The 15,072-nt window shown below is 48.9% G+C and overlaps 1 protein-coding gene across 3 annotated transcripts in view; it reads left to right on the forward strand.

The window, feature by feature from the left end:
• LOC144151380 (uncharacterized) overlaps nt 1–15,072 on the forward strand; it is a 155,790-nt gene that overhangs the window by 44,601 nt on the left and 96,117 nt on the right. For all 3 annotated transcript variants that reach the window (XM_077682414.1, XM_077682415.1, XM_077682413.1), the window contains exon 5: nt 13,248–13,350. In XM_077682414.1, coding sequence (XP_077538540.1) covers nt 13,248–13,350 — 103 coding nt within the window. The remainder of the gene's footprint in view (nt 1–13,247; nt 13,351–15,072) is intronic.

The raw sequence follows: 15,072 nt of genomic DNA on the forward strand, positions 1-15,072 counted from the left end.
ACAGTCGGTGTTCTCTCGCATCAACCGCGCGGCACACCACACCGCCCAGTCAAGGTCAAATCACCCACCAGACTGTTCCTTCTTTGCCACATATTACCACAAAAAGCGAAGACTCCGCGCAGTACACACGTGAATGGCAGAAAGACACGACGCACAAACCGCCTGCTTCGGCAGATGCCTCCAACGGCTCTAACTCCGTTTTCCCGCCAAAATCTCTGAAGCGAGACGTTTCAATCCCTTCGCATTACAAAATAAAGAAAAGAAGCGCAAGTCGCAGCAACATGCAGCAGCGCGCCCACGACTCCGTTGTGGATATGTATCAGGATATGTATATGCGTGATAAGGAAAGGCGCGATCGCTGGCGCGAGATTTTTCTTAGCGTGATTTTTACTGTTTACACGCATGCAATCCTGCACGCGTAAAAAAAAGCGAATGCGGGTTTTTCCAACCCGCTTAACGCTTATATCGAAGAAAACCAAGCGTATTTAGAGTCTCCTGGTGCTCAACGTGTTTCACGCTTACTACATATGCGGTAAAAAATTTAGAGTGTACGTTTTTCCGTTAGGATAAAGCTCGGGTCTGTTCGACATTTTATTCCGGTTGGCTAAGAAGTATGCTCAGTCATAAATTACAAACAAACATGTTTTGTTTCGTGCACTCCGTGGAGGGCGTGCTGTTTTCAGGTCATCCTTCTTCACAGTGTAGAAGGGCACTAAATATTTTTTTTTCCTCACATAACCCGCCGCTAGGACACCAAAAGAAAACCCATTTAAAAACGGTGCGGGGCCGTACCCTAGTGAGGGGGGCCTTTCTGAGCCGTCCTCTTCTACGAGTGCCGATCGTACATATACGCCTGCTTCTGTTTGGCAATCGCGTTCCACCCTCAATGGGAGGCATGAGCGTCCTCCAACATTCTTCATCCAGCAGGACATTCCGCGGGCATTCGAAAAGACGGCCACTTTTTCCCCTTCTCTGCAAAGCGTCTGTGATGCTTTGAAGGCCACACAATATATCCGGACATGGATGAAGATTCTTTCGGATTAGTGTAAGGATAAAAGCATACCCTTTGCTGGGCCAGGAGGTTTTAAACTACAGATTAATTTTTTTCCTTCTCGTTCAGCGCACCCCCCTTCGTCGGTTCTCACGGCGCGCTTTTTATTGCTGCTTTAGTCTCGACTCTTTTCGACCTGTTCCTCTCGTTGGCACGCTCCAAAGCCACCCGATAGAACCTTCGCGCAAAAAAAAAAAAAAACATATATACCTTACAAACATTCCTCTGCGAGTATGAGAGCAAGCGTTGAAAAAAAACTACAGCTTGGAAACACTGTTCTTTTATTTTTTTCGCCGTTGTAAACCCAAGACAAAGTATTTCTTGTTTTTTGTGTGTGTAGGTTGTGCACACGAGACTCGGGTAGGAAGGTACAGAGAGAGGTAGTGTGGGAGACATAAACGAAATGCCAATCCCAAAAATTTTGAGGCGGGAAACTGGGCGGCAAAGGGTGAACCACAATCTATTTCTGCCGATTGGCACGCGTCAGAAAACTAAGAGAAAGTGCGATACGCTTTACCTCGAGAAATGAAACCTTTGCAACTTAGCTTAGAGATAAGATTCACGTATGCGTTATAAGGGGTGCCGGTCACACTTGAACAAAGCTGTCAAAAATTTTCGACGCTCCAGTTATGGTTATCTATTCGCTAATCTAGCCGCTTAAGCCGACTGTGCAACTTGTGAAAGAGGCATCAGTGGTGGCGCGGGGAATAATTGTTTTGATAACCATTATAAAAGAGGGGTTGGCGGTGGGGAGGAGGAGCTCCGGAGTGGCGCCGAGTAAATCGACTTCACCGGAATGAAAACTGGCGGGTATAATACGTACTGCCAGAGTCCTTCTATGCTTCTCTGGTCATGAAACTCCCGGCCAAGTTTCGTACGGGGACAAAGGCTACCGCGAGGGGCGCAACCGCAGATCGCAGGGCATCGGGCGGCCGCCGCTGCTCTGTAGCCAGACCGGCAGGCAGGAGCGCAGTAGCAGCATGCCCGTTCGCGCCAAAGTTTTTCGCCACTCACGAAATGATAAGTCTATTTGAGCGGCCCGCGACACGTAAAGCGAGAGCGCACTGCTGATAAGGCGGCGAGCGTCTGTTTTAACTTACTCCGTGGTCCGTTCCCTGCCAAACGCGCTATGACCACGCCCCCGGCTGCCCTCCGATCAACACCAGCGGCGCGGCGCGGCGCGGCAGCGAACAAAGCTCTCCCATAGCGTGACGGCGACGTTTCATGACTAGAAAAGCATTGAAGGACTCTGGTACTGCTTTGCAGTATAAAACGCCGAACGATACCCAATATTGCTCTATCATTTTACAAAAACTCCGAGGCACCTATGCCAGTTCTGTCGAGGACACGGAGAGAGTAAACTGTGTTCATTATCAGGCGGTGGTGATCCGGACAATTCTAGTCCCGGGAGTCTTCTGGTGTGCAGAGATCCAGCGCCTCCTTGTTGTGGGTTACCAGAAGAGCTGTACAGGAAAGGAGGCAGCCTGAGTCAGCTAGATGAGACACAGAAGGATTCCTTGCTTTCTTTCTCGGTGGACTGAAGATATTTCAGAAATAGTACGGGGGCATTACCAAAGTACATGTCTGACACTGGGATAGCCTCCGCAGTAGTTGCAAGTTGTTAATTCGGTCCCATAAAAGTTAACGCTGTGTAATCGGACCGGCAGGTGAGTATTCTACCACTGAACAGAGTTGGTAAAAGAGTGTTTCCCTAGAGAAGGCAAGCGTGGCAGGGGGTGGCAGAAAGTTAGATGGGCAGATGAGATCAAGAAGTTTGCGGGGATAAATTTGTCGCAGTTAGCACAGGACCGGGTTAATTGGGGAATAATTGGAGATGCTTTTGCCCTGCAGTGGGCGTAGATGGGTTGGTGGTGATGATGATGAATCTGACCGGGGTGAATGGGCGTTTGCTTGTTCCTGACGGAGTATTGTGCCTTGTTGTCTAGTTACGCCGCCATTTCGAAAAGGAAACTCTCTTCCATTCAGTTTTAGCTTTTCAAGCATTTTCGGACTGCGGTATACCTCCGCATGTGAAATACCTGTAACCCGAATTCCAATCCCCATACCACATTGCACAATGCTATATTTCCCGCTTTCACGATCTAGTCTCCATTGTTGGGGCAATATCAAGTTCAACGACAACCTCGTCATTGTAGCCTCGTATGGAGTCAAAACGCCGTGAAGCTGCCCGTAAAGGCCGTATTCCCCGGAAATATCCCTGCGTCCTTTAAAATGTCAGACGCTTCTACCACTGCACCAGCTTTGCTGTGACTGAACGAAACTGGCTGTCGTTTGAGCAACAAAACAGTCACTGCTTTTTGCACGCCATTGACACGGAGTTCTTGTAGCTTGTTGTTACAATACCATCACCCAGAACTGAATTCAGTTTACACAAAAAGTTACCTATTTTGTATTGGACTCACAACAAACCCATACTGCGACAATTTTTATTGTCTAGAAACAGTTAAATATATTTTATTACAATGTCTAAATGAAACCAAAATCGCACTCTTGTGAGGAATTTGAGTTTCTTGAGCAGAACGCCGTAACCCTCAAGATTATTCTGTTAGCACGGACTGGCCCTTTGAAGCAGCCGAAAGCTCTTGAAAATATGTTCGCCTATATTGATGACATAGGACCCATTTCCAAGTTGTGAAATCTGTGACTCAAGCTAAAAAAATAATCCGCCACCACATGCCAAGGGCACACAATTTTTTTTATTTCCTGCCAACCTTCTCATTTATTTATTTATTTATTTATTTATTTATTTATTTATTTATTTATTTATTTATTTAAGACCATGCTGCAGGCCACAGGCCCGAGAAGGGGGGGAATAAGGTGGTAGCAAAATAAAAGATACAATACTGCAAACATCAAAAGCAGAAACAACGAAAGGAAGTATAAAACACTGGTTGCCACCCACAACTAAACAGGCACCACTACACATTTACTTGTAATAAACCAAGAGCGTTAAGAAAATTTTCGTGTGTATTGTTCCAATCAATATTGTTGCAATAAAAAAGAAAATTTCAGCAGATTGGTAGCAGCGAACATTGGGGTTAATGGCAGAGAATGGAAATGACGAGTAGGGCGACTAGGAAGGGGTTTCAAGAAGCGGCTCATGTCCAAAAGATGATTCCGGTGGTAAAATAAACACAACTATTCTGGGCTCCCGTGTTTGAATTCCGTTGTTACGCATCAGCTTGGGAACACAATCTAGGCGACGATATTCGGAAGAATCAAGGCAAACAGCTATCCTTTGAATCTTTTTTACAATTCAATATTCTTTACAGTGTAAGGGTCCCAAACCGCGCACGCATACTCCAGTTTAGTCCTAATTAACGTTGTGTATGAAAGTATTTGAATATTAGATGGAGCGTCTCGAAGTTTATGCCGACGTAAACACAATTTACAAAAGGCAGATGAAGAAACACTAGTAACGTGCTAATTCCAGCTTAGGTTATTCGTTAAACGTACGCCCGAATATTTAAATTCCTGCCCTTGGTTTAAAGGAATTGCTGCCAGAGAGTACAAATATTGGTGAGGATTCCGTTTCTTGGTGTTGCGAAGGGAGGAGGTGTTTTTTTTCGGGGTTTTTCCGGTTTTTTTCTGGAGACGATTTTGTCCGGGTTTAATAGCGTGCACCATTCAATGCTCCAGGCTGGGATGTCGGTGATTGACGAGTTTAGATATTTTCGGTCACAAATACTGTTAATGTTATTAGAAAAACACTATCATCAGCGAAACCTCGGATTTGAACGGGTTCTTGCATTACGGAGACAATAATATTGCAGTACATTAGAAAAAGTACAGGGCCAAGAACGCTACCCTGAGGGACTCTGAAGGTGACAGGAAGACAACGTCAAAATAGAAACGTCAATGTCTGCATATTGGCTCCGAATCGACAAATAGCCCCAAACCGATGCTGCAAGAAATGGAGTTTGTGAATTAGTTTTTGATCCGCGACTAAATCAAACGCTTTGGGGAAATCTCAAAAAATTACATCTGCCTGCCCACCAGCATCCAGTGTCTTTTTAGGATGGCTTCCTTACATACTGTTGCAACGTTGTCATCCCACCGCTGAAAACCCGTTGCTGCACATGGGCAGGCGTATACCAGAGCCGAGCTGCGTCACCTCCGACATGCGTATGGTAGCGTGGTGAAGCGAGCGGCCAGCCAATGTTGCTGCCTCAAAGAAGACCAGAAGCCGAAGGCAAACGTACCTTTTTTACTGCATGGCGAGATATGGGCCGAAGCCAAAGAGCAATGCCCCGACGGGCGAGCTTACAGTACGGGACTCGAGCAGAGTGACAACATTGATTCACTTCTCAAACAGGAATGAACTACAGCCCTTAGAGGGGTCTTATTTCTACCCAAAGCACTAACGGTTAAAACAAGCGTTCCCTCTAGATCGTGCACATGACACGAACGGAACAGACACGCACAACACTCTTTCCAGAGTTCGCGAGCGGCCGGTAGTAGCGGCGCACGTTGAGTCCGAGAGAGGGGAGAGAGGAGGTCTCCGCAGCAACTTCCGAATCCTTCGGACAAGTCCCTGCTTGTTGCGTCGGCAGCCACCGAAGTTTGATCACGCCGATAGCGAGGCGCCTGTGATCCAGATGTGTAGCAGCTTGTTGAATCGGTCGGCTTCAAGTGCGAGTCACCGACAGAAGGGGCCTGCTTGAAAGGCACACTTTGTGGAGGCTTTGCCACACAGCCGATGAATGTCGCTAAAAGCACTGCGGAGGGCTGATTCCTAACAATATCCATTCCTCAACAGTAAAGCTTGTAAGCTATTGTAACCGCCGGCAAAACTGCCTTTTCAATAAAACCCGTCTCTCTCTCTCTCTTTCTTTCTCTCTACCTCTCACAGAAGCTGTTTTGTTAATAAGAAATCGCAAAGGAAGAACGGTTCATCGTGGTTAGTAGCCGCATACGTGCGACCAGAACAGGCTGGAAAGTAGGTTGGATGAACGGGTATTTCATCGTTCGTAAAATAATTGCCCCGCCCTCATAACCACATTAAAAATACCGGCACTAAGTAACTAACTTTAGGGTCCTCTCAATGTTATGCACAGAAAACTGCTTCATATTACGTCGCACTAAGTCCTAATTTTTAGTTACCTTTAATACTCGTTATTTTCTGTAGGAAGTTCTTAAAATTGCCTTCGAACAAGCATCTCAATTTATACTAACATAACGATCAATAGTGTTACGTCACCCATGTAAGCATTCTTGCGCAAACGCAGTAGATTTACGGCTCCTGCTTTTTCAGGATTTGTTTATTCGTGTTTCGCGTGTTCTTTAAATGTTTTTTGTTGTTTCGTTTTCTTTGGTCGTATCAATGAGTGCATCAGAAATACATGTTTACTTCGTTAGGTAATTTTTGTCGTTTTTAATTTTTCCGTATTTTATTGTTGTTGAATTTCCTTAAACCAATTATGCCGATATCCGGTAATATATTTTAAAAAATATGCCAGTTTGCCAGTAAGGCCTTTTTGTGCAAATGCAGGGTACCACACACTTGTCTCTGTTAGGTATTCAGGAGGGAACGCTTCGCGAATAAAACTTCAAGACATCGTTTTAATTAATCCCTGGACGTCATTAGGAGAACGGATCCTCCTCCGGAATCTCCTTGACCACCCCGCCCGCGACGAACAAAAGTCTGAAAGACGGAGCGCCAAAGGTCCATCAGTTTTAATTAAAAACTGTTGGCACACCATCCAGACACACACATGCTAAACTTGCAGACCCTTATTAGCGCTTTATAACTATGATAAAAAAGACGTCAGAAACCGGGTCAGGTGTGAACAACGAAATGATTATTGTAGGGCTCAAGGAAGGGTCATTTTTTGAGAGAACGCTACTAACGTATTCAGAGAGCTTCCTCGGGGCTAAAAAATTATGCGCGCCTCATGGTTTCGCGCTCAGATGGCCACAAATTATGGTCCATGCAGAAGTCGAACCCTCTCCGCTTCGACACATGTCCTCGCTTGCAGGGAAGCTGCTGTCCACAGTCTCTGCAGCCCCTCAAGACATTGGCCATTCTAAGCGAGAGAAATATATTGTCACGAATACAAGGACAAAGCAGTTGTCTTGAATGAGAAATACGTTTATTGGAGCGAACTTGTGCTCCTCTAACAACTCAAAAGAATACAGAGGCGGCGAAGCAGCGGTCAACAAAGTGACTTGCACAGGCGAGTGTCGTCGAATCGAATGCCCCGGCGTCCGCACTGCAGGCTTTTTATCTTTCGGCGCGCGTGGTTCTCGAAACGTCGATTCGCGTCGAGAACATAGTAGATCCAAGAAGATTATTCTGGGCTGTTCACGTTAGATCGGAATGCTCTCCCTATCACAACAGATAACACATGCGGCACAGAAAGAAAGAATGGAACACGCGCTTCCCTTGGCGCAGAGATAACGCAGACCGGCAGCCGGGCGGTAAAAGCAAAACACAAATAAACAAACCCAATGTATGGTTCGCGGCATTACCCCCCCTCTAAGAGTGCATCGACCCGATGCTAACATAAGCGACAGTCCGAACAAATGAAAATAAAAGTTCGTCATCGTCCGTAGAAAGGTTTTAGGCGAACCACGTGGACGACTTCAGGCCGCCTGCGTTGTCGTGATGTGCCGGAGTCACCATCAGGGATCACTTCGTAGGTAAGTTGGCCAACACGTCGTAGAATCTGGTAGGGTCCGAAATAGCGTCGCAGGAGCTTCTCACTGAGTCCGCGTCGTCGGATGGGAGTCCAAACCCACACATGATCCCCTGGTTGGTACTCGGCGTCTCGGCGTCAGAGGTTGTAGCGGCCCGCATCCACCAGCTGCTGGTCCGTTATACGAACTCGAGGGAGCTGGCGGGCCTCCTCCGCACGTTGAAGATATCCGTGGACGTCGGCGTTGAGGTCGTCGTCTTCTACGTGCGGAAGCATGGCGTCGAGCATCGTAGTCGGCCTTCTACCGTAGACAAGCTCGAACGGCGTCAGCTGCGTCGTCTCCTGGATAGCCGTGTTGTACGCAAACGTGACATACGGGAGCACTTCGTCCCAAGTCTTATGTTCAACGTCAACGTACATTGACAGCATATCTGCGATTGTCTTGTTCAGACGTTCTGTTAGTCCGTTCGTTTGGGGGTGGTACGCCGTCGTTCTTCGGTGATCCGTGTTGCTGTAGCGTAATACTCCTTGCATCAGCTCCGCAGTAAATGCCGTTCCGCGGTCTGTGATTAGGACTTCCGGGGCTCCATGTCGCAGCACAACTTGGCTTATAAAGAACTTTGCCACTTCTTGTGCAGTCCCCCTCGGAAGAGCGGCGGTCTCTGCGTAGCGCGTCATGTAGTCTGTCGCTACGACAATCCACTAGTTCTGTGATCGTGACGTAGGGAACGGGCCTAAAAGGTCCATTCCAACCTGTTGAAATGGTCTCGATGGGACGGCGATCAGTTGCAGAAGTCCGGCGGGTCTTGTCGGCGGCGTTTTTCGTCGCTAGCAGTCACGGCAGCTCCGGACGTAGTGGGTGACGTCAGAGGTAAGGCCGGGCCAGTAGTACCTCGCCTTGATTTTTCCTATAGTGCGGGCTGTGCCGAGATGCTTGGAAGACGGGTCGTCGTGGCACGCTTCCAAAATTTCGTCACGAAGGTCCGCGAGGATGACGAGACGGTAATTCGTTCTTGTTCCGGGGCTGACATTCTTCTTCACGAGGACGGAGTTTCTCAGGCTGAATGCTGGTAAGCTGCGTTTGAAGGTCCTAGGAACGGCAACGTTGCATCCCTCGAGGTACTCGATTATGACGCGTAAGTCGGGGTCGGCACGCTGCTGGGCGGCTAGGTCGCTCTCCGTCACGATCCCGAAGAACGCGCTGTCTTCATCAGAGTCTTGTGGTGGTGGGTCGACGGGGGCGCGGGACAGGCAGTCGGCGTCGGAGTGTTTCCTGCCGGATTTATAAACGACTGTAACGTCGAACTCCTGCAGGCGCAAGCTCCACCGCCCAAGACGGCCAGAGGGGTCCTTCAAATTGGCGAACCAACACAGCGCATGGTGGTCTGTTACAACCTTGAATGGCCTTCCATACACGTATGGGCGAAATTTCGAAATCGCCCATATAATAGCCAGGCACTCTTTCTCAGAGGCAGAATAGTTTTTCTCCTCCTTCGACAGACCACGGCTGGCATAGGCGATTACCCTTTCGCAGCCGCTTTGCTTTTGGACAAGGACGGCACCCAAGCCTATATCACTGGCGTCCGTGTGCATTTCCGTTTCGGCATTTTCGTCGAAATGAGCGAGCACGGGCGGGCTTTGCAGGTGTTTTTGCAGCTCGCAGAATGCTTTTTCTTGGTCGTTTTCCCAGCTGAAAGGGGTGCTGTCTTTCGTCAAGCGCGCGAGTGGCTCTGCAATGCGTGCGAAGTTTGCGACGAAGCGCCGGTAGTATGCGCACAGCCCGAGAAATCTTCGCACGCCCTTCTTGTCTTTCGGCCTAGGGAAGTTCGCGATAGCTGAAGTTTTTGCCGGGTCAGGTAGGACTCCCGCGGCGTTGACGCCGTGGCCCAAGAACTTGAGTTCCTGGTATGCGAAACGGCACTTTTCAGGCTTCAGCGTCAACCCCGACGTACGAATGGCCTCGAGTACAGACTCCAACCTTGCAAGGTGTTCGTCGAAAGTCCCGGCGAATACCACTACGTCGTCGAGGTATACGAGGCATGTGTGCCACTTCAGGCCAGCTAGCACAGTGTCCATGACTCTTTGAAACGTCGCTGGTGCTGTGCACAGCCCAAACAGCTTCACCTTGAACTCGTATAGGCCGTCTGGGGTTATAAATGCAGTCTTCTCTCGGTCTCTCTCGTCCACTTCAATTTGCCAGTAGCCGGTCTTCAGGTCCATCGATGAGAAGTACTTCGCGTGGCAGAGGTGGTCGAGGGCGTCGTCGATTCGGCGGAGGGGGTACACGTCCTTTTTCGTGATTTTGTTCAGTCGCCGGTAGTCAACACAAAACCTTAATGTGCCGTCTTTTTTCTTTACGAGTACGACGGGCGCAGCCCAGGGGCTTTTCGATGGCTGTATAATGTCGTCGCTGAGCATGTCGTCGACTTAAGTCCGGATGGCTTCCCGTTCGTGTGAAGAGACGCGGTACGGTGACTGTCGGGTAGGTCGGGCTCCATCCTCGGTTATTATTCGGTGCTTCGCTAGAGGGGTCTGACGTAGTTTTGCGCTCGACGAAAAACATTCGCTATAGCGACGCAGCAAAGCCAATAATTTTTTCCGTTGTTCTTGCGGTAGCGCCGGATTCACGTCGAAGGGCTGCGGGAGCTTGAAGGTTTCTACGGGTGTGCGTTCAAAGTCGGCGACCGCGATCACGTCACTTGCTTCTTGCGTTTCTTCGAGGAATGCAATTGCCGCGCCCTTGTTTAAATGCTGGTACTCCTCGGTGAAATTAGTAACCAAAATGTGGGATTGGTGTTCCTTGAAGCGCGCAATGCCTCTTGCGACAGACACACCGCGGTCGAGAAGCAACCTTTGGTCACTCTCCACGATAGCGTCAACGTCAGGAAGCAGCACCTTCACAGTAGACGGTGATCATCAAACTTGCGCGGGGTGGCAGGGTGACATGATCATCGGCTATCCTTACAGCTGAACGGTGTTCGGGGTTCGGTTCCGGCGTCATGGAGTGATCGGGGGAAAAAGTTATCGACTTGGTCTGCAGATCAATTATTGCGCCGTTGCCCGTCAAAAAGTCCATTCCGAGAATTACGTCGCAGGAGCAGTTAGGCAAGATGACGAACGCGGCAGGGTACGTCGTGCCGTCTATGGTGACGCGCGATGTGCACGTTCCCCTTGGCGTCACAAGGTGGCCTCCTGCTGTGCGTATATGCGGACCGTCCCATCTGGTCATAACGTTCTTCAGTTTAGGCGCAAATGGTCCGCTCATTACCGAATAGTCAGCTCCCGTGTCTACGAGGGCGACTACGTCAAAGCCGTCGATGGACACCTTGACGTCAGATGCAGTCTTCCTCGATTTCCGGGTTCGTCGGGGCGTCGTATCTCTGCTTGTACGTGTTGACGGTCGGGCACTGTGCATCGTCGTTGTCGTCGTCTTCTCAACGGACGTCTCGGTCAGGTCGGGTACGCGTCGCGCCGTGTAGCTGTCGTCGTGTTCAGGAGTCTCGTCAGGGCTGGGTCGGGTCGTCGGGATGAGGGCATGTCGTGAATCACTGTTTTCGGCGCGTCCTTGCGTCGTTGGAGGGTTTACAGTATTTTGCCGTAGAGCAACTTCACCTCCAGAAGTTGCCGCCTTTAGTTTCCTCCGCGTGGGCTGGGGGACCTTCCACGTGCGAAATCAGCATTGCTACGGCGGTTAGGCGACTGGTATCGGTAGGGCGATGGCGATCGGTGTGAGCGGGCTGGTCCTCGGTTGGTGTTGGACAGGTATTCGTCGATCTCAGTAGGGCGCTGGCCCGGTCGGGGGCGTGGTGCGTCGACGGAGAAACCACGCAGTCCGAGTCTCCTGTACGGGCAGCGACGATAGATGTGATCGGCCTCCCCGCAATGGTAGCACAGCGGACGATGATCTGGCGTTCGCCAAACGTCAGTCTTCCTCGGCGTCTGGGTTTGGGCTGTGTACGGCGGTACGGTCGACGGCGGTGAGAGTGGGGACGGCGGCGAGAGTGGACGGCGGTACGGTGGAGCTTCTTCTAGACGGGTTGGAGCAGGGAGGGGTCGACGAACAGCCGCAGAATAGGTCATCGCCTGTGGCTCGCGGGGTGCCTCGGATGGCATAGAAGTGCCCAAAGCGTGTTGAACCACTTCGCGGATGACGTCAGTCAGGGAAGCCACTTGAGGTTGCGGCGTCGTCGGAAAAAGCTTCCGAAGCTCCTCCCTGACCACTGCTCGGATGGTCTAGCGCAGTGTGTCGGGGCTTGTAGCCCCGGCACCGATCGTCTCGGAAACCATCACGTTGACCGGGCGATCGTACTGCCTCGTTCGAACTTCCAGCGTCTTCTCCATCGCGGCCGCCTCAGACGCGAATTCGGCCACCGTCTTGGGAGGATTGCGGACAAGGCAAGCAAAAAGCGCCTGCTTTACCCCTCGCATGAGAAACCTTAGTTTCTTTTCTTCTGTCATCTCCGGATCCGCACGTCGAAACAACCTCTTCATCTCCTCAACAAAGATCACTACCCCTTAGTTGGGGTGCTGCATTCGAGTTTCGAGTAAAAGCGCTGCGCGTTCTTTTCTGACCACGGTAGTGAAGGTCTTAGTGAACTCGCTTTTGAACTGAGCCCAGTTTGTCAAGGAGCTCTCGTGGTTCTCGAACCAAGTGCGAGCCGAATCTTCCAAGTAAAAGAAAACGTGCCGGAACGTTTCTGCGTCGTCCCACCTGTTGAATTTCCGGACGCGCTCCAGTTTTTCCAACCATTCTTCCGGGTCTTCTGCGGGGGCTCCTCGGAATGATGGCGGTTCCCGTGGCTGCTGCAGAACAACAGGAGGATTGGCTTGGTTGAGCATGGTGCTGGTTGCGACGTCTTTCTTCTTCGTCTTCTCCGGTAGTAGACCGAACTCGGGTGGTAAATCTTGCACGCGGAGGCTGGCTCTTGTTGGACTGGCTTGGCGGCTTCCCGAGGTTGTAGTGGGCATGAAGGGTGCGTACCCCGCACCTCCACCAGATGTCACGAATACAAGGACGAAGCAGTTGTCTTGAATGAGAAATACGTTTATTGGAGCGAACTTGTGCTCCTCTAACAACTCAAAAGAATACAGAGGCGGCGAAGCAGCGGTCACCAAAGTGACTTGCACAGGCGAGTGTCGTCGAATCGAATGCCCCGGCGTCCGCACTGCAGGCTTTTTATCTTTCGGCGCGCGTGGTTCTCGAAACGTTGATTCGCATCGAGAACATAGTAGATCCAAGAAGATTATTCTGGGCTGTTCACGTTAGATCGGAATGCTCTCCCTATCACAACAGATAACACATGCGGCACAGAAAGAAAGAATGGAACACGCGTTTCCCTTGGCGCAGAGATAACGCAGACCGGCGCAGCCGGGCGGTAAAAGCAAAACACAAATAAACAAACCCAATGTATGGTTCGCGGCAATATCTTCCAAGGTTTTTAATTTTAATGTCAGTTTTTATGATTGATGTTACTACGCCTTCCTTGTGTATTTCGATAATTTGAGAGAGTGTTCCCTTTTTTTGTCTATTTTCAAAGATCGGATCCACCCCGGGTGCCGCTGCTCGAAAGAAGAATTCTTCTGTGAGAACACGGGGCTTCGTGCGCTGCCACCGACCGTGCCGCACAACGCTACCAACCTGTAAGCAAAAGCTCGTTAGTGTAAGCGTTAATCAAGATCTTAATCAAAAGAATGTGCTAAGCGCACATTTTTTTATGACCACTGTGGCATTTTTTAACGGGTTGAAACGCCATAACCTTTAAAACTCTCCTGTGGCTGGCGAGAGTGGACAGTTTAGCGTTATACGCATTCACGAAAACTGGTCTTGGCCGCACTTTCACTCAAATACTTTCGTTGTTCCTCTGCGGTGGCAACTACTGGCTGATATTTTTTGTCCATAACGCGCGTTTGTAAATTACGCCTTGAACACAATATAGCGCGTGCAAGTTGAAACAAGTGATTATATTATGTAGAATACGTGCAATGGCCTTAATTTCTTTTTTAGATAATTTAAGCCCAAGTAAAAGCTATAATGGTTAGAAAATGGTAAACAAATGAACATATTAAAAGCTTCATGAACTTCTAATAAAGCATCCCTTGTTATGCTTACAATGACGAGAGGAGAAAATGATGGCCGAAAGGCCTGTTTATTTGTATTTCCGGTACGGTAGGTACAACTGCGTCCATTTTTCTAACCGCAGAAATTTGAAAGGTGCCAAATCTGAATTGATGCCAAATTTGCAGAAATTTCGCATCAATTAATAAAATGAGATATATCCTGCACTTCATACCGTATGTTTAGATAAGCTGCGACAAAATCTGCGGACCCTTGTCCACTCCATCCACTAAAAGTTGGATGTAATAAGTTAATGTGAAAAGTGACTGAAGCATTCGTATTTTCCCTCGCTACCTTTGCGAGACACCCAAGCAAGAAAAGAAGCAGATGCGTAGAAGAGAAAGAACAAAAAAAAGGAGATATGTTCTTTTTGCAATGACTAATACAGACTGGAACCGGCTGAAAGTGGCGAAAGTGACACGGCCGCTCGATGAAAACAAGACCTTGTTTCCATCGAGGGGCCGTGAAAGTGAGTGTTAAAGGAGCCATAAAAGGCAAAATACAAGTTAGGTTTATTAGAAAGACTGCTTAGTCCTGATAACAATGATACCAATACCATCGCAATCTTCGAACAAATAACGGAGATATTAAAGAAAACGTGTGAAAAAGTCACGACCCCCTAGCCAATTTCCAGCAACTTTTCTATGACGTCACGGAACCTTGTTTGTGCGATTGGCGGCCGCCTAACTGACCTGTCGCCACGACGCATGACTGGACGTCTGTAATGGGGCCTCTAGTTCCATTTGACCGCATCAATTGAATGCTACAGTGCAGTTAACGCACTGAAAATTATGTTTTATTGTTGGCCCGTATGACATCATTCTTGCTCATAACACGTCACTGTGGCGCAAAATTTGAAAGTTTTTAAATACTTCTTTCTTTTTTTTTTCGTTAAAAAGACATCTTTTGTGGCTGTAATGGAGCTGAGTGAGATGCTGAATCCTAGTTCTTTCAAATTAAAGAAAGTTTTCTTTTCTTTTCATGGCTCCTTTAAGGAATCAGGAGTGCTTTATACCAGTCTGCAGCCCCCTTTCTCGTAGCAAAGCGGGGAACTTACTTAAACAAAGAATTAAGTGTAGTTTGCAGCAACAGGGTTCCGTACCCTCGGCCTCATTATTGCAAGTGTGGATTCTCTTCTGCAAAACACAGCGGTAGGCTGGCTCACACTCCACAATCGTGTAAACACAGTGGAAATATGTCCTAATTCACTGCAGTCATTAGAGGACAGTAAAGGTTTTTTTGTGAAC

This window comes from Haemaphysalis longicornis, unplaced genomic scaffold (genome assembly GCF_048455015.1).
Source record: "Haemaphysalis longicornis isolate Haplotype H1 unplaced genomic scaffold, Haemaphysalis longicornis Haplotype H1 scaffold_9, whole genome shotgun sequence".
NCBI lineage: Eukaryota > Metazoa > Arthropoda > Arachnida > Ixodida > Ixodidae > Haemaphysalis > Haemaphysalis longicornis.